Source organism: Eumetopias jubatus, unplaced genomic scaffold (assembly GCF_037043125.1).
Source record: "Eumetopias jubatus isolate StellerSeaLion01/CBP00866 unplaced genomic scaffold, mEumJub1_p1.0 scaffold_10, whole genome shotgun sequence".
Classification (NCBI taxonomy): domain Eukaryota; kingdom Metazoa; phylum Chordata; class Mammalia; order Carnivora; family Otariidae; genus Eumetopias; species Eumetopias jubatus.
Window position 1 is genome coordinate 11,786,744 of NW_028274816.1, and position 18,487 is coordinate 11,805,230.

The 18,487-nt window shown below is 55.2% G+C and overlaps 1 protein-coding gene across 2 annotated transcripts in view; it reads left to right on the forward strand.

Annotated features, from left to right (window-relative positions):
• Nucleotides 1-18,487, forward strand: part of SLC6A2 (solute carrier family 6 member 2) — a 47,753-nt gene that overhangs the window by 2,400 nt on the left and 26,866 nt on the right. The window contains exons 2-5 of one of the 2 annotated variants that reach the window (XM_088027115.1): nucleotides 383-385; nucleotides 2,024-2,348; nucleotides 14,079-14,210; nucleotides 16,123-16,360. In XM_088027115.1, coding sequence (XP_087883241.1) covers nucleotides 383-385; nucleotides 2,024-2,348; nucleotides 14,079-14,210; nucleotides 16,123-16,360 — 698 coding nt within the window. Of the gene's footprint in view, nucleotides 1-382; nucleotides 386-1,278; nucleotides 1,542-2,023; nucleotides 2,349-14,078; nucleotides 14,211-16,122; nucleotides 16,361-18,487 lie in introns of those variants that run through there. The other variant, XM_028096519.2, reaches the window with a different exon arrangement.

Consider the following 18,487-nt stretch of genomic DNA (forward strand, 5'->3'; position numbering starts at 1 on the left):
TTTAGATTTGAGTGGTCAGGAAGGGACCACTGAACTAAGATCTGAACAACTCAGGCAGAGGAACCGGCAAGTATCAAGGTCCTGTAGTGGGTTTGAGCTTGGACTGTTTATAAAGAACAGAAAGGTCAGCATGCCTGGGTTTGCCAAAATTCCTGCCCATCCCCCTTAGAGGTTGTCACCTCTGTGACACCTTCTTGGCTTACCTCTCTGCCCCCACCCTTTACTTGCTGATTCGCCTCCAACCAATTCCCATACCCCTGTAGTTAAAACCAATCCTGACTACATTGGGTTGTGATGGACTCTTTACACACTGGACTGTTAGCTCTTTGATGGCAGAAACTATCTCCCTGGTTCCAGGAGCCAGCACTGTTCAGGCACACAGCAGGTGATCATTTAATGACTGAAGAAATTAACCAGCAGACAAACAAGTGAAAGAATGCGTGAATACCAGGTCCAAATGGCTCACTCCTTTACTTGTTTAAATGTTGCCTTCTCAAATTCCCTGAGCAAACTGCATCCCCCCTCCGCCCCACTACCCTTCAACCCCTTACCAGGCTCACTTTTCCCTTTGCACATATCACCTTCCCACACACTGTACAATGTGTTTATTTATTATGCTTCTTCTTTTCCCGCCCATCAGACAGAATGTAAAGTCCACCCTGTCAGGGATTTTTGAGCGAGTTGTGCAGGAATGTCTCCCAAGAGCCTAGAACAGTGGCTGTCACATAGCAGGCATATGTAGAACAGATGAGCAGGAGGTAAATGAACGCGTGGATAAATGAATAACGTTCTCAGCCTCAGGGAACAGGAGTCACACCCGCGAATCTGTGTAACAAACAGAGGAGGTCAGGGCTGGGGTGTGACCTTTCAACTCCGAGCCAGCAGGTTTGCGGGCCTAGGTAGGCACTGAGCAGAGCATTCCCGCTCTGTTGATGGAGAAGCTCCGCAGGGTAGTTTAAGTGGCCTGCGGCGGATGACAGCGCTGGTCCTGACTCTGGTCAATTGCTCTCCCTGGTCTTTTCCCGGCCCCCTCTCAGACGCGACTCTGACCCCAGTTCTGGGCGTCTCGCTCTCTTCCCGTGGTGGGAAGTCAGAGCCCGGTGCCCCCGGGAGCTGCGTCTGGCGCGCCGGTGCGTACTGGCAAGGGAGCGGGCGCCCGGGTCCCCGAGTCGCCCCCCGAGCCCGCGCCGCGCCCCCGCCCCTGCCCAGCCCCGGCCGCGCTGTCAGTCCCCATTAGCGCTAACAGGCTCCAGACGGAGCGGGCCCGGCGCGGGCTTAATGCAATCGGCGCGTTACCTGGGGCGCAGGCTACATTACCAGCCCGGCCCCCGCCCGGCGCGGCCAGAACCAGCCAGCCCGCGCCCCGCCGGCCGCCCCGCGCCTCCCGCGCTCCTCGGGCTGTGCCCCAGCGCCACGCGGCGGAGCCCAGCCCCGGCCCGCGCCCCACAGCCCACCGCGGCCAGGCGGGGAACCCGGGATCCGGGCGCTGCCGGACACGTGAGTGCGCCCTCCGCGCCGCCTGGCCGAGGTGTGCCGGGGAGGCCCCGGCTGAGAGCGCAGAGCGAGAGTGGCAGCGAGTTTGAAGTGCAGAAGGGTGAGTGTCCGGGAGGCTCCTGGGGCAGGTGGAGGCGGCACCGATCCGAGCTGGGGGGCAGGGGGCGGCAAACGGCACTGGCAGGGTCCCCGCCCCTGGGAAACCTCAGCCTCCGCGTGTCCCAGCCCCGCCATCTGGGGGCGAGAGGGAGCGGGCGAATGAGGGAAGCGCTGCGGGGTCCCGAGCCGGACCCACGGGGCGGACGAGGGCGGTCTCCACCTCTCAGTTCCGTCTCAGTTCCGCGCGCCACTACCACTGTTTCCAATTATTTTTTCCAACAGACGCGCTCCCGTTTGGGGGAACCCCGCGTCCGCCCAGTGCGCGCTGGCCTCTGCGTCTCCGCGCTCCCGGGAGGTCCCGGGAGGTCTCGAGAGGCGCAAGCTGGGCGGGATGGCTTAGTGACCGCATCTTTTCCTTTCATCCGCGCAGAGCCTCGGCGTGCTCCCAGTACCGCTGACGTTCCCCTCGCCAACCGCACCCATGCTTCTGGCGCGGATGAAGCCGCAGGTGCAGCCCGAGAACAGCGGGGCGGACCAGGGGCTCGAGCAGCCCGTGCAAGGGCGCAAAGCCGCTGAGCTGTTGGTGGTGAAAGAGCGCAACGGCGTCCAGTGTCTCCTGGCGTCCGGCGCTGGCGACGAGCAGCCCCGGGAGACCTGGGGCAAGAAGATTGACTTCCTGCTGTCGGTGATAGGCTTCGCGGTGGACCTGGCCAACGTGTGGCGCTTCCCCTACCTCTGCTACAAGAACGGTGGTGGTGAGCCCCCTGATGGGCTGGGGGTGTGGACGTGGGAGACGACCTGTCCGCAGCAGCGGCGGGGGATAGGGGCTGGGATGGAGGAGCTGGGATGCGCGCGGGAGCGGAGGAAGCACGCGAGCGAGTCTGGAGCGCAGGCAGGGTCTGGACAGGGCACGTGGAAATAGGAGTGGAGGCCCCGGCGGAAGAGGGAAGTGGAGGCTTGCCCCTGGACAATGACAGGCGCATGGGTGGAAGGACAGAATCTGGGGCCCTAAGCTGGGTGAGAAACACTGATCTTTTGATGGTTCGCAGGAAGAGAGGTGGAGATCTGGAGAGCTCTGGAAGGGGCACCAGAAGTGCACAGGAAGGGACAACCAAGCACACAGGGACCCTAACTCCAGCACTCTGAGCCTTGGGGCAGGGGCCTCTGGGCCAAAAGGGGAGAGGGGACGTGGGCTCCCTGAAGGCACTTGGGGGGCCCTGCACTACTGGGGACAAACACTCTGGAAAAGAGACACACAGAGAGAAGCTAGTGCCAGAGGGAACTCCTGTCTCAGGATGGTGGTTGTGTTGCTGGAGGCGCTAGGATGCGTCATTAGGTACCAAGAACTGGCCTGATCCTGGAGGCAGGAGGCCCATCTGATGGGGATGAAGCCTTTACCTCCGGCGGTCCTGGCCACAATGCAGGGTAGAGTGGGAGAGGGGCCTGGAGAAAACTCCAGTGGAAGCAGCCAGGCTCTCTCCTCTATCCCGAGCTGGGTGACAGATGACCTACCTGCCTGGGATGCGAGTCTAGAGACCAACTATGGCCCATTCAAAGGGCAGAGCCCTGGAAGAACGGGCCTAGGGGCAGGGCATAAGGTCCTAAGACCCTAGCTCCTTCTTGAGAGCCTTTGTTCCTGGGTGCCCAAACCACCCCAGTGTTCTGCCCCTTGCTGGTGTGAGTTCATGGGTGCCTGCAGAGAGCCTGGGAAAATGGCAGGGAGGAAGAAATTGGTAAAGGGGGGCCCAGTTCTGGAAACTTCTATCCATTGGGTCATCCTGCCTGGCAGTGGCTCTAGCTCCCGACTCCAGGTGGTCAGAGGCAGGCAAGGGTGAGGATTTGGAACCCGGTAAAGGGAAAGCTTGTGACTGGTCCCATAGGGTCTGGGACCCAGCTGTTTGCTTTGGCGCTTGCTCTGGACCCTCGCTCTGGCTGAGAAATGGGAAGCACTATCCAGAGGGGACACTCTCCCCTGGTTGGCTGCTGCAGCCTCTCAAAAGTCTCTGGTTGGCCTTAAGAATTCTGGCCCTTTGGGCCCAGGGAGGGAGGAAAGGCAAATTCCACGTATTTTTAGCAGGTGGGGAGAATGACGAATGAAAGACATACCAAGACCCTAAGATGCGCCATCCAGCAGGTCCTCAAGGGGCCGTCCGAGACTGTGTGTCCCTAGACAGCCCTCTCATGAATCAGTGATAGTCCTCAGGTTCCTCTCGGTGTGAGGCACAGTGCTAGGCTCTGCAGGGGCCCCTTATGTATGTTCATCACCACATCTGCCTGCCAGGACCTTTAGGCACCTAAAGTGTCACGCCACTACATGCCATTTCCACTGTTGTAAGTGTTGGTTGAAACTAAATGCACCCCAGATGGCCAACTGGACACACTGGCTAGATGGATATTCTAGAGCTCCCACTGACACTTTGAGCTCCCAGGGCCATTGCCGCCAAATGGGAGCACCATCTGCATGCACGGTGATACACCAGGTGCTGGGGGTGGGGGTGCATTACAAACACAGCCGATTTGTCACAGGTTCTGATCTTTAGGCAAACTGGGTGGGAAACTCCCTCTCTTTGGTCTGAGAACCCTGCATATCACCCACCCGAGTTGTTCGGTCATTTATCTCTGTGTGTATCGGTCACCCAAACAGACGGGGGCACATCAAGAGCATAGACGGTGGCTTTTTCCTGCCTCTATTTCGAATGCTCAAAATAAGGTCCAGATCCTAGGAATGTGGTAGAAGGTACCCAACAGCCTTCTATTGAATGAGTAAATGAATGGAATGATCCAAGCCCTAACGCCTATCCAGAGACAGCGGGAGCCCCCCCCCCCCCCGGCAGCAACTGACCAAGAGAGGGCGCTCGCTCGGCTGGGGTGGGGCCAGCAGGCTAGAGGTCAGGGGCCTTGGCCGGCTTCCAGCTTCTGTCAGCGGGACTTTGGGCGGGCCCTCCTGCCTCGATGTCTTCATCTGTCAAATGGAAAGAATGGTTATCACCTCAGAGGGTGAGCGTGGGATAATGTGATACAAGGATCGTGGAGAGCCAGACAGGGAGTCTGGCCCCTAGTAAAGGTAACTGCTTCTCTTCCTTAACCTCATTTTGATGATGTGGGAAATGGCTGGGAGAGGTGACAAGTGCTCTAAAGGCCTGAGGAGGGGCTGCTTGGGAAAGATGGGGAGGTGCACTGTCCTCGGAGCTTAGCCCCTCGGGATGGGAGGTGCATGGATTAGCCTTGAGACGGTAGGAGGCATTCTTGTTGTTCGAGAATGCATGTGGTATATCATCTCAAAGATGAGGAGTGCAGGCTTGGTGGGAGGGCAAGCCGGCAGAGATAAGGGCAGAGAGGCAAGCTGGGGCCCAGCCCTGGAGACCTTGAATGCCAGGCTAAGGGGCGGGGAACTTGTCCCAGTGAATTTCCACTTGTGGTTGACCCAGGGTAGCTTCACCCTCCATCTCCGAACTCGAAGGCAGCTCCTTTTCTGAACTACCCCTCAGCCCTCTGGGGGAGCTCAGCTGGCCCCTTTGGACCTGCATCTCTGCTGAGCCCTCCTGGCTGCTCCTTGGGGATCAATTCTTAACCCTAATTCTAGAGGGAGCCCCTGAGATGGGTCAGCAGGTTGGCAGGTGGGTATCCTGTAATTGTGGAAGCAGCCCGAAGACCCAAGTTTGAATCCCAGCTCTGTTTCTCTGGGCATGGCCCAGCCCCTCTCCCAGCCCGAGCTCCCCGCTACAGCTGGACCCCCAAGAGCTATCCTTCTCCGATGACCTGGCTCAGTGCCACACCCAAGCCAGGACTCCGCCGCCCTGTGATTTACTAGCCCGGGTGATCTTCGGGTGCCAGTTTGAACATGGTAACCTCCAAGTCTGGCTGTGCATGCTGGTGCAGACCAGAGCGTGTTGTGAAATGTTAAAGGTGCCAATAGTTTAGGCCCCCGGCTAATACTTTCTGAATAAATTCCTGGGAATGATCAGCCTGCCTGAACATCTTCCCAGAGGCCAGCTGCTGGGCTGCACACATGCGGGATGCTACCTATGGGGAAAGCCAGTCTTGGAAATCCCAGAACCTTCTCAAACAGAGAGAGAGTGCCAGGCCGTGGGGGCTGTTTTCAGGGTGCTAGAATCTCCCCTGCACCTGTGGTCTTGGGCCTGGCCTGGGCTGGTCGCCGGGGAGGCGTGGGCAGATCGCCTGGGTCGCCACGTCTGCCTTCCTTGCCAGGAGTGGGGTCTTGGCAATGGCTGCTTCTGTTTGAGACGAGTCCTGTGCTGTTAGACACATGGTCTCTGGTTCAGACAGACCTGGGTTTGAATCTGAGCCTGACACTTCCTGGAAATGGAGCCCTGGACTCATCCTCTATGGGCCTCAGTTTCCTTGTGCAAAGAAGGAGAAAGCGTCTACCTTCTGTCAGGGTGATGATGTCGATGACATAACGCCCTCAAGTGTCTGGCTCATAGAAGGGGCTCAGTAAACGGGCTTGTTCTTATTATTGTTATTGTTTGATTATTTTTTTCAAGATTTTATTTATTTATTTGACAGCGAGAGACACAGCGAGAGAGGGAACACAAGCAAGGGGAGTGGGAGAGGGAGAAGCCAGCTTCCCGCCGAGCAGGGAACCCAATGATGCGGGGCTCGATGCCAGGACCCTGGGATCATGACCCGAGCCAAAGGCAGATGCTTAACGACTGAGCCCCTTGTTTAATGATTTTTAATTACAGGCTAGACCCAGGGGTACAGTGGGGTCCTGAGTTTGGCGGGAGCAGAACTGATTCTGGGAGGAAATTAAGGAAGGGGAGTCAGGACAGCAAGGCTGGACAGCAGACACACCTCGGCCCAGGGAATTGAGAGTCAAGAGCTGGGCTCTGCTCTGTGTTCCGAGAGTCTAACCTCCTCCCATTGCTCTTTGCTCACCTGGAAGATGGGGATTAACATTCCTGCCCGGGGGCCCATGAGATGTGGTTCTGGTCCCGGGTAGGGTTCTTCTCCTTCCCTAGTATGCTGAGGGTCTCAGGTGCCCATAGCCCATGGGGGTGGGAACCCTCTTGGCCAAAATACCCGGGCTTCCGGAGGCTAGATGTGAAGTGGTGGCTGTTGCAGAGGTCAGAGGTTTACAAACTCAAGTGCTCTCACATCCGGCCTGGCTGTAGGAGGCCGTCTACACCCTGAGCTTGCCAAACTGATTGGTTCAGCTCAGGTGCACGGGGCCCTCCACTGACGAGTTTGCAGGAATGAGGAGGTGCTCATCAGGGACTAGAGCTGAGTCTTGAATCTGGGGTCATCAGCATGATGTGGCTCATTGCTCTGAGCTGGCCAAAAAGATCTAAAGAAGCTGTTTCCGGCAAGATGGGGTGTCATGGGGATAAATGTTACACCCTTTCCTTTGGTCCCAGACCCAACGGCCTCAGTAAGGATTAGGTCATGGTGCGAGTGGAGGAAGGCCCTGGGACTTTCATTAGCTGCATCCTCCACGTGAGTCCCTGCAGGGAGCCACCTACTGCACAAGAAAGCATTTCCAACATGCCCATCATATGCCCGGGATGAGCATATGGGGATGAGATGAGCAACAGAGATGAGCAAAAGGCAACCCCCTCCCCCTTTAGGGAGCTCATAGTCTAGGGTAGGTATCCTAAAATTTAACGTCAAATTGGATTCTGTTATTGGAAGTATCATATCCCGAATGAGGGAGATGAGGGTCTACTGTTCTTTGTGGGTAGCATTTCCTTCCATAATGTAGTTCCGAGCATCCGGAACCCCCCCCCTTTTTGTTTTTTGGTTCATTTTAAAGAGACCAGGACCGAGATGGGAAACCTCAACCTTCAAGGAGCTCTAGGGAAAGTCTCAGCTTCATTAATAAAAATCAGGCCAGACCCTGCAAAGTTGACAGCAGAGGGAGAATTGTCACATGGGGAGGAGTACCCCAACATTAGTTCCCCTGAATTTCACCCACAGGGCCCTCCTGAAAGGAGCCGGAGGTGTTCATCTACCGGGAAGTGGGCATGTTTCCTCGCTGGGGGTGTTCCCTGGTCTCAGAGCCAAGGTCAACTCAGAGGTCAGCTGGAAGCGCCTAAGCTGAATGTGTAGATCACTCTGTGGGGAGCTCCCTCCTGGAACAGCAGGAGTGTCTGCGGGGGCATGTGCCCATGCTCCCGGCTGATCTCAGTGAAAGGCAGGAGTCCAGGGCTGCAAGACTCCACTTGGGCGGAGGTTAGGGGGATCCTAAGGCCCGTGGCCAGGGGCCCACCGTGGTCCTTGAGGCCCCTAAAGAGAAGATAAGTCTTGCGGGGGAGGAACCACGAGGCATCACCCCATGGTTCCGATACCCTACCCTGGACGGCGTCTGTGTTGACAAACTTGAATGATCTGCGCTTGGTTTCGTATAAGAACTGGAGCGTTTCGCTAAAGGAATGGCCGCATGAAGGCAGCTGTTTAGCTGGCGAAGGCTCAGAGCGGGGATGCTAAGGCGGACACCCGGTGCTCAAAGCATTGCTTTGGACAAGACCGATCCGTTTTGTTCTCCGTGGCTCTAAGGCCAGAAGGAAGGCGGAGGGACAGGGGAGGCTGCTGGGGGAGGGATTGAGGGAAGGGGTGCTGGCCAGGTGGAGAGGTTGGCCACCAGGTTCAGCAAAGCCTCAGCTGACCGTGGGGAACTCGGAGACTGGAATGGCTCCCCCAGACTTGTCCTGAGTTGAGGTGAGGAGGCCGGGACTATGCCCTGATGTCAGCTGGTCGGTGGATACAGCTGTCTTGGGAAGGGGACGTGGCCTTGGGTGCGGTGGCTCTCTTGAACTGAGGCACTGGCCAAAGGCCTGACGACTGAGAGCTGAGCAGTCCTAGCCACGGGGGAGCAGCTCCCTCATTCGTGAGGGGCTTCTGGGCAGCACTGTGGGAGCCCTTTGTGGTCATGGGGCTTGCGGTGGCCTGGGGGGACCCTTGACCCAGTTCCTTCCTGTGGTCCGCACTCTTCTTTGGCCGCAAGGGAGTAGCCAGCCTCCCTTGGGACGGGGACGTGAGGCCCCAAGGGACTGCCTCAAAGCCCCTCCGTGTTGGCGAGCCTCCAGCAGGCGTTCAAGGCTGTGCTCTGTGAAGGACCCGGCCACCCTCAACTCCACGGGCGATGGCCGACTTGAGATTTCCAGTTTGTAGAGGTGCATTGCGTGCGCTGTCCTGCATGATGGCGGGACATGATTCTCACGCACAGAGCACCTCCTGAGTGCCTCCTAAGTGCTTCTCCTTCATCATCGCCAGGTATCGCAGCAAACTGGTGACACGGAGCCTGTCCTCCGTGCTTTCCCCCACAGACCAGCGCTCCAACTCCCCAGGCCCCAGCCGGGTGTCAGCCTGGAGTTAGCAGACCCCACGGGTTCAGGGGTCTCCCCACTTCAGATGCCGGTCAAGGTCTCCAGCTGTCACCTGTGCTTCTGACCACCTGGCTGTAAATCAGGGGTTTCCAGGATCCCCTCGTCAGGTGCCGTCACTGGCTATGGCAGCTCCTAGAACTCAGGGAGGTACTGACTTGTATTTTCCAGCTTGTTATAAAGGGTATGAGAAAGGATCCCGAGGAGCAGCCAGATGAGGAGGTACGTGGGGCGAGGTCTGGAAGAGTCCCGAGCGCAGGAGTTTCTGCCCTCGCGGAGTTGGGGTGGGTCACCCTCCTGGCACGTGGATGTGTTCTCCAGCTCAGAAGTTTTCCGAGTTCCATAGTTCAGAGATCTTTACGGAAGCTTCGACACGTGGGCGTCATCAGTTTTAGCTTCATCTCCAGCCCCTCCTTCTGTACCAGAGGTTGGAGGCTGGGGCTGAAAGTTCCAAGCTTCTAATCAGGGTTTGGCCTTCCTGGGGACCAGGCCCCCACCCAGGAGCCCATCAAGAATTATCTCATTAGAACAAAAGATCCTCCTATCACCCAGAAAATTCCAAGGGATTTAGAAGCTCTGTGTAAGACGCTCCTATCACTCCCACTTAGAAAATTGCGAGGGTTTTTAAGAGCTCTGTGTCAGGAACGCAGAGCAGAGACCAAATATCTATATATCACATTATGTCACAGGGGGTCTGCCCCGGGCCCTGTGCTTTAGAGAGCCCTGTTCAGCCCTCCTCGGCTTCGCGCTGAGGGCCGGGCAGAGAGAGCCTGCCCGCCTCCCCCCTGCACCACTCTAGGTACCCAGACCCTGGATTTCCCTGCGCAAACACCCCACCCCGCTTCTGGGTCTTCGTGGACCTCCCACCTCATTCCTTCTGTCACGTGGGCCGTGCTGCAGGTGTGCAGGGCCCGGGTCCCAGGGGAGGCCAGGGGCCCATTGTCTGCAGGGGTGTGGACAGAGCTTAGACACGTGGATGCAAGAGTCCACACGTGTGTGCAAAAGGCCTTGCATGTCATTGGACAGCGCTGAGGTGGGGAAGAAGCAGAGTGCAGGCAAATGGGCCCCCCCCATGCTATCACACTGCTATGCAGAGCTATAGAAAGGGAGGGAAGGTTCTAAAATTGAACCTTGTAATAGAACCATCATGAAGGTCTAGTTGTCGAGGTAAGAAGACAGAGCATGTTTGATTTAGAAGGTATGGCCTGATGTGTCGTGTTGAAAAACGTGGCCACATGGGGTGTAGATCTCCACATGTACTCTTGCCCCCGAACCCACCCGTGCACCTGTGGGGAGCAGCACTGTCTCCTACAGAAATCTCGCCCTCTCTTGCACCCTTATGTCTACTATGCCTCTGGAGTGTTTGGGGAGGGGGCACAAATCTGGCTAAGTATTGGTGTGGACCAAGGTTTTCATGGAGATCTGGTGAAAGCCACAGGCAGTGACCATCCATAACTGAGCTATGGGCACCAAGGAAATAGTTTTGTGGGTTTTTACTTCTTGGTATATCAGGGTGTGGCCAGAAGGCACAGTTTGAGGAATCTGGCCCCCAGCAGTCTGGGAAGTGGGTTCAGCTAGGTCTCAGGGGACCCTCCTCTCCTTCCTGCAGCCCCTCCCTGATCACACTCTCTCCACCTCACCCCAAATCCCCAGCAGGCCTGGGCCCTACCACCTCTAGCTGAGCCCCCTATAGGCATTCGCTCTCCCTTCCCGAGCTCCTCCTCATTTGCCCTCCTCATCTGCCCGGGTGCATCCCACTCAGAACTTAGTCACCACTGGGCTTCCCTTCCTGAGGACTGCCATGGCATAGGCACAGAAGATTCCAGAGGCCCTCTCTGACCAGTAGGGTTCCCCTATAGTGGTGGGGTGTCAGCCAGTGTGCACTGGGCTAGAGGTGCTGGGACAGATGCTTTTCTTACTAAATTCATCCAAGCCCATTTGTCAGAGTCCCTTTTACAGCTGATGGTTCTTCTCCTCATGTGTTTGTGGGTGCCAGTGTGCAGAAGGACCGTGAGTGTGCACAGGTGTGCATCTGTGTACATGCATATGAGCTGAAGGCTCAGGAGGTATGCCCCGTAGGGGTTTCTCCAGGTCTGCACACCAGCACCTGCACAACCAGAGCATTCCAGAATCAAGACAGGATTGTGGGCTGTGGCCCCTGAGGTTTTCCGCTCTCAGGACCCATGCGAGGCTGCTTGCAGCTGTTGCAGTGGACAGTGCTACACATGAAGATGTAGCAGGCCCGTGAGAATGTGGTGGTTATAGGCCTTGCAGGACTGTAACTTCTAGAAAGTTTGCAGTCCAGCCTCAGTTTCTCTAGGAGCTGCTGCAGGCCTGTTTCTAAGAGAGGCCTCCTCAGCTGACCTCAGTCACCCCTGAAGTCCCTTTTCGGCTCTTCAGCTCTGCCCCAGCTTCCTCCAGATCTTTCTGCAAAGGGGTTTGGGCCAACCAGCTGGTCAATGTCTTCTTTGAGAATAAGGCACTGGCCACAGAGCAGCTTTCTGGTGTTTAGCCACACTCAGCTGTTTCATCTTTCTGGAGGGCTCTTGGGCTGTTGCCTCCTGAATCGGTGGCCGGCCCACATCAAATGCATTCAGAGAAGAGCCTCGGGCTTTTGCAGACCCATCCTCCCCCCTTCTCTTCTCTCCCTTTCGGGGACTCCCAGCCAGGCACAAGAGGAGATGAATCTCAGCCTGGGCAATCTACCTACCTGTTGGCAGGTGCCACCCAGAGGTGTAAGAGTTGAGAAAACTGGCCCAGGTGAGACACCTGGTTGGCTGGTTGATGTTGCTCTTTCCCTTTTGTTGTAGAAAAGAATGTCATGTCATCCGCAGCGAACCGCAGGGCCGAGATCTGAGCTGTGATTCCCGGCTTTTTCCTTCCCCACTGTCCCTTGGGCCACTGACTTCAGTCCTCAGACCTGTTCAACAGTCGGATAGCTCTATGTCCTCTCCTCTCTGGCTGCCATCTCCCAAGGGCAGTAGCAGGTGGCCACAGACGGAGTGGGGCTCAAAGAGATCCGGGTTTGAAGCCCAGCTGCATACTTCCTCGTCTGGACAAGCTACTTGGCCGAATTAGTGGTAACTCTCTCGCAGGGACGGTTTTACATGAATAATTCGTGTGTGGCTTAGCATGTAACAGGTACTCACCAATGTCACCACCACCAACTACCTCCATCAGCATCGCTGCCCCAACCGGGATTGCTGTCCCACCGTGGACAGACGTGGGTTCACATGCCAGATCAGCCCTCTCTGTGTGGGAGAGGGGCAGGGGCGGAGTTTGAAAGCAGGAAATGAGGAGGGAACGAGAGACGAGGGCGCCTGGGCATTGCAGAGAAGTCCAGCATGGACCAGGGGATGGAATATCGGACCAGGGTACGATCAACAGTCTAGACAGCTAAGCTGGCTCCAGATCCCCAGGGTCAGAACACCCTCCCCTCTAAGACCCTGTTTAGACTCATGGCCTTCACTAACGCTGGAATGTTCTGGAATCTGCAAAATATGTTGGGAATGGCTCTGGAGCTCTGGAGGCAGGCAGACCTAGGCCCGAACCCCACACCCATCCCTGACTGGCTGGGCGACCTTGGTCAAGTCACTTGATTTCCCCAAGCCTCAGTTCCCTCCCCTGAAAAATGTGTCTATCAGAGTTTTCTGGGTAAGTTAGATGGGATCCCAGATGTCCAGTGCTTAGTGTCTACTCGATACATAGGAGGTACTCACTTTCTGGTAGTTTCTTTCCTATGCCCACCATGCTGATCCATCTCTTGCTACAGAAGGGAGAGGGTTTCTGAGCACTGAGACCAACATTTCATGTTTTGTCCTTAAGAGCCCTGGGCTTCCTGAGGAGGAGCCCTGGGAAGAAAGTGGAGATTGACAGTCTGTCCTGGGCGTGTTTGACCCGGGGTGCCATGTGACTTCGCCATGATCCCCTGTAAAATCGAGAACCATCTCTGCATCTTAGAGTTGATGTGAAAATGGAATGAGACCTTGCCCGGAAAGTGCCTGGAACACAGCCCAGGACGTTCCAGTCCTCATGCTACCGTCATGAAATATTTCCCAGTTTCTGCACTTCGCTGGTGTGGGTGGGCCAGAGAGCGTTTGGTTTCCAAGGTTACGGCATCTTAGCCAAAGGCCAGAGGCGGGGACGAGGTGCACCTCCAGCTGCGTCAGGAAAAGGAGTTGGCATTTGGCTTCGGTCCCGCTTGTAGCCGGGCCTGACATGGCACGTAGCCCAGTGAGTCACCTCGTGGCCTCAGAGCCCCCATAAGCTCACCCCGGGGCTGCCGGGCACACGGAGAATCATCTCTGAAACTCACCCATGTCTCATCCCACGGGCAACTCTCTCAGGGAGGAGTCGCTGCCCCTTCCTTGCCAGGGGCCCCCTCTAGTTTCTGCGATGCTCTGGGTGGGCTCCTTCCCTGCTCAGACACTTGCTCCGGGGTTTACTTACCTTCAGCCCCTGTAGCAGGGCGAGTGAGCGTGACGTGTTGGAAGACCTGAATGCGAATCCTGCTTCTGTCGCTTACAGGACTGATTCGACTCTCCTTCTCTGCCATCAGTTTCCTCCTGGGGGTAGGGGGACATAGCGACCCTGTCTGATTATGTCTCTTAGTGAAACTAAGAATCCAGTGACCTGAAAATGAGACATATGGAAGCAAATTTAGAAACTCAATCATAGGTAACTTCGGGCACTGTCTCTCTCCCTCTCTGATCTCAAGTTTCTGACCTCTACAAGGAGGCTTTGGGGCGATCGGCATCCCCAGAGCGACGGTTCGCGCAAGAAAAGGTTCCACAGTTATAGGAATCTGGGGAAGCCTGTACCTCTAAGCGTCCTCAAAGGCCAGAAGAATCCTGCAAGAAACAAGCCTGTTCAGCTTTGATGAAGCCAGATTTTACTGCTCTGACCACAGAACCTCATTAGCATGACTGATGGCTATTCTTGGTACCCCCACAATTATCATCAGTGTGGCAATTATTTGTATTCATGGCTCTGTGTCACTCTATTTCTCTACCACAAAGCACCTTGGGAAGTGGCCCGGGACCTGGGGAATGAGGACCCTGAGGCTCTGGCAGGCGCTCTGAGGGGCAGGCGCGAGGCTGGGCAGGGCTCTGGGGGGTCACGCGCTGCCTCTGTGTCCTCCAGGTGCCTTTCTGATTCCATACACCCTGTTCCTTATCATCGCCGGGATGCCTCTGTTCTACATGGAGCTGGCCCTGGGCCAGTACAACCGAGAAGGGGCAGCCACGGTGTGGAAGATCTGCCCATTCTTCAAAGGTAAAGCATGGGTTGGGGGGAGTCCAAGGTTGTCCAAAAGATTTCCTCGGTGCCCCTTGGAGCAACTGCTCCAGAGGTGGGATCTGAGGTAGACCAGCTCTCGGGCGGGGGTGGGGTTGGGGTTCACGGGTATTGGCACAGTCAAGAGCATTCACCGCTCAGAGTTACGTGGAGAGCGTTTGGTGTGTCAGGAACAGCTTAGCCTAGAAAGTCTAGAAACCTGGGGACCAGTCCAGCTTCCACCGCTGAGTGACCACGGGGTGTCTGTTTCCCACATGGGAAATATTTACAGGAGTGTCAGAAGTACCCAGCGCACCCCACTCCTCTCCGCTCACGCTCCCACGGCAGAGACATGGTAAACTACTCATGGGCCTTTCTGGGCTCAGCTAGAGACCTGTCTCACAGTCCTTAATCCATCAACCACCACTGATTGATCACAGTTGGGAGACATGGTGAAGCCTGCTTGCATTTGGGACTTGGAGCACATCTGGAGAAAGTAGCCATAGCAACTGGCATTTCTTGGCTCCTGTACATCGATGAGAAGGGCATGGAGTCAGAATTAGTGCCTCCCAAGCGCTGGTTAGTGACCCGGGCCCCGATGGCCCTGAGGGCCGGTATGATTCCTATGCATCTTTACTCAGGTGGCACGTGTCTCTTGACCACCTTCTCTGTACTCAGTCCTGTAGTAGACAGGGGCTGCTACACGAGGCTTATAAGACATGTGTATTAGTCAGGACTTTTTAGTTTAATTTCCAGAAATCCCACTCAAAGTGGCTCTAATATAGAAGAGAATTAATTGGCTTATGATACAGTAACGTCCAAGAGGTTTCTGGCTAGCTTCAGGTGCATCTTGATGCAGGTGCTTGAATAAGACTACCTGGAATCTCTCTTCACCTCTCTCCATCAGAAGTCAGTGTCAGCATCCATCTCAGGCATATTCTTCTCAGGTGCCAGCAAAACTGGCCATCAGCAACAATAAGATAACCTCCTACCAGGTTTAACAGTGACACAAGAAATCAAAGACACCTTCTATCATCCTTAAACGTCCCAAAGAGGACTCGCATTGGCTTCATTTGAATCATAGGCCCCTCTATCAACCAATCCTTGTGGCTCTGGCTAAGCAGAAGTCTGAGTGGCCAGGCCTGAGGCATGTGCCCATAGCTAGGTCAAGGATGTGAGGGATTAGCCTTACCCAAACCTCACATGCTAAGAATGCTTGAGGCTACTCCCTTAGAGCAACGCTGCACAGGCAGGAAAAAATGTCTACTCTAGGCAAAGGCCTAGAACTAGCTAGCCCAAGAGGAGCTCCCTGTATCTTCAGGCAGATGGGATTGGCACATGCACAAAGCTGAAGGTTGAAAGTAGGGCCCAGTGCTAATCAGGGAGTTTGTTCGGTGTTCCCCAGAAGCAGGTCCTGAGACAAGGATTTGTGTAGGGAGTTATTTTGGGAGGTGATTGTAGGAAGGCCTTGTAGGGCCCAGAGAAGGGGAGTCAGCCAGTAAAAGGTGTGTCATCAAGCCCATTCCGCCGTGGACCCGGGGCTCATCCCCCTGGGGAGAGAGCATTAGTGGGCCTCACTGTTATTCCGCCCCAGGGGTGAGGGACGCAGGATGAGGGGTCACTCCAGTGCCTCCATCCACTCCGGTACTTACATCCGGCGGCTGCCTGGGGGCAGTCCGGGCCTGGCACTTCTGGCCTACCTGATGAGGGGGCCGAGGGGCTCCAGGGGCGAGAGAGAGCACTCCGGCGAAGGGCTGGTGGGTTCCCATGGCCTACGGGTGGGGCTGCGGAGAAGGAGGGGCGGAGGGGTCGGGTCATGCCAGGGTCGGAGCTGGCTCCCCAGGAGACGTGAGAGGCTCTGGGACGGGGCCTGGGGAAGCCCCTGCCTGAGCGCACTCTGCCCCCCATGCAGGAGTGGGCTACGCCGTGATCCTCATTGCCATCTACGTTGGCTTCTACTACAATGTCATCATTGCCTGGTCACTCTACTACCTCTTCTCCTCCTTCACCCTCAAACTGCCCTGGACCGACTGCGGCCATTCCTGGAACAGCCCCAACTGCACCGACCCCAAGCTCCTCAATAGCTCCATGCTGGGCAACCACACCAAGTACTCTAAGTACAAGTTCACGCCCGCAGCAGAGTTCTATGAGTAAGTCGTCGGCCGCGTGTCCTATTCACATGGGCACTCCAGCCCCTGTGCGGGGCAGGACCTGGGCCAGAGGCTAAGGAAAAACCTCAGCCCTGGTTTGTAAGGTGTGCTAAGTAGCCAGCACCTGCTAGGAGCTGAGGATCCGGCCGTGGACGGGGCAGTGGCGGGCCCCGTGTTCACAGGAGAGTGGGGCTGGGGAGAAATACACGAGTCAGCAGGTAGGGAAGCAAGAACATTTTAGAGAGTCAGCAAGCCCTACATGAAATGAAACACATTTTCGGGAGTGTAAGTGTTCTTAAGGAACTAAAACCAGGTATGTGGTAGAAAGGGATGGTGCTGGGGGGGAGGGACATTAGTTCAGGTGGTCAGGGAGGGCTTCTCTGAGGAGGTGACATGAGAACTGATGAAGCCAGCCAAGGGGTCATCTATAGGGGCTCGGCCGATGGAGCTGTAGCTTGGACCCGAGCGGAACTGACCTCGAAGCTGTCTCTTGGCCGGCTTCATGCTTCTGTCTCTCTGGGGATTCCAGCGGGGCGAGGAGCTGGAGCTTGTGAGTGAAATTCGGGAGGTGGGAGGCAGGCCAGCTACGTGCAGCTCAGGAGAGGTATTTGGACCACGTGTGCGTGAGAGTCACCGACTGGTGGTAGAAGACAGAACATCTTTTTTAAAAGACACTTTAAAAAGAAAAGATTTTATTTATTTATTTGACAGAGAGAGAGACACAGTGAGAGAGGGAACACAAGCAGGGGGAGCGGGAGAGGGAGAAGCAGGCTTCTCGCGAAGCAGGGAGCCCGATGCGGGGCTCGATCCCAGGACCCTGGGACCACGACCCGAGCTGAAGGCAGATGCTTAACGACTGAGCCACCCAGGCGCCCCAAAAAGACGCTTTTTATATTGATACCATTTTAGACACAGAAAGTTATAAAAGCAACCCACAGAGCTCTTGTATACCCTCCACCCACTTGGCCCCTTATAGAACCAGAGTGCAGTGATGGAAATCAGAAAATTAACGTTCGTATGCTGTTAACCAACCTGCTAAATTTAGACCTTTTTTTTAAAGTTCATCAGTTTTCCCACTCATGTCCTTTTCCGGCCCAGGATCCGCTTCCCCTTAGTCTCCAATCTGTGGGAAGTCTTTGGTCTTCCTTTGAGTGTCATGACCTTGACCCTTGGGAAGAGTACCAGTCAGTTATTCTGTACAAGAGCCCTCCATGTGGATAGGTTTGCTCTTTTCTCCCGGTTAGACTGAACTTAGGCATTTTGGACAAGAATACTGTAGAGATGGTGCTGCGTCCTTCCCAGTGCGCCGGATCGGGGTGGCACGTGATGCCAGTCTCTTATTACAGGGACGTTAACTGTGATGGCTTGGCTAAGACCGCAGCAGCCAGCTTCCTTCTGTGTGGAGAGAGCATTATTCCTTTTGTCATTCACAAATGTCTTCCGTGGAGCCACTTGAGGTTATCTAAATATCTTGTTTCTCATCATACTTTGACCCACAATTCTTGAGCATCCTTCAATGACTCTTGCAAGCAAAGATGATTACGATAGCATTTGTCTGATTGTGATTTTTCTACCCATCATTCCCCCTAGATTAATTGATTGGAATTCTTTTGTAAGGAAGAGTTGTCCCCTATTTATTCATTCATTCAATCACTCATTAATTCATTTTTTGAGATACAATTGACATGTAACATTATGTTAGTTTCAGGTGTACAGTGATTGGAAACACGTATATATTGCAAAATGATGACTACAGTAATTTCAGTTAACATCCATCACCGCACATAATTACAAATATTTTTCCTTGCGATGAGAACTTTTCAAGATCTACTGTCTTAGCAATTTTCAAATATACAGGACAGTATTGTTAACTGGAGTCACCTTGCTGTACGTGGCATCCCCAGGACTTATTGATTGTGTAGTTGGAACTTTGTATCTTTTGACCCCCCTCACCCTGTTTGCCCACCCCCACCCCCTGCTTCTGGCAACCACCAATTGATCTTCTTTATCTATGAGTTTGGGTTTTTTTCAAAAAAGTTTAGGTTCCACATATAAGTGAGAACATATAGCATTTGTCTTTCTCTGTCTGACTTATTTCACTTAGTGTAATGCCCTCAAGGTCTATCC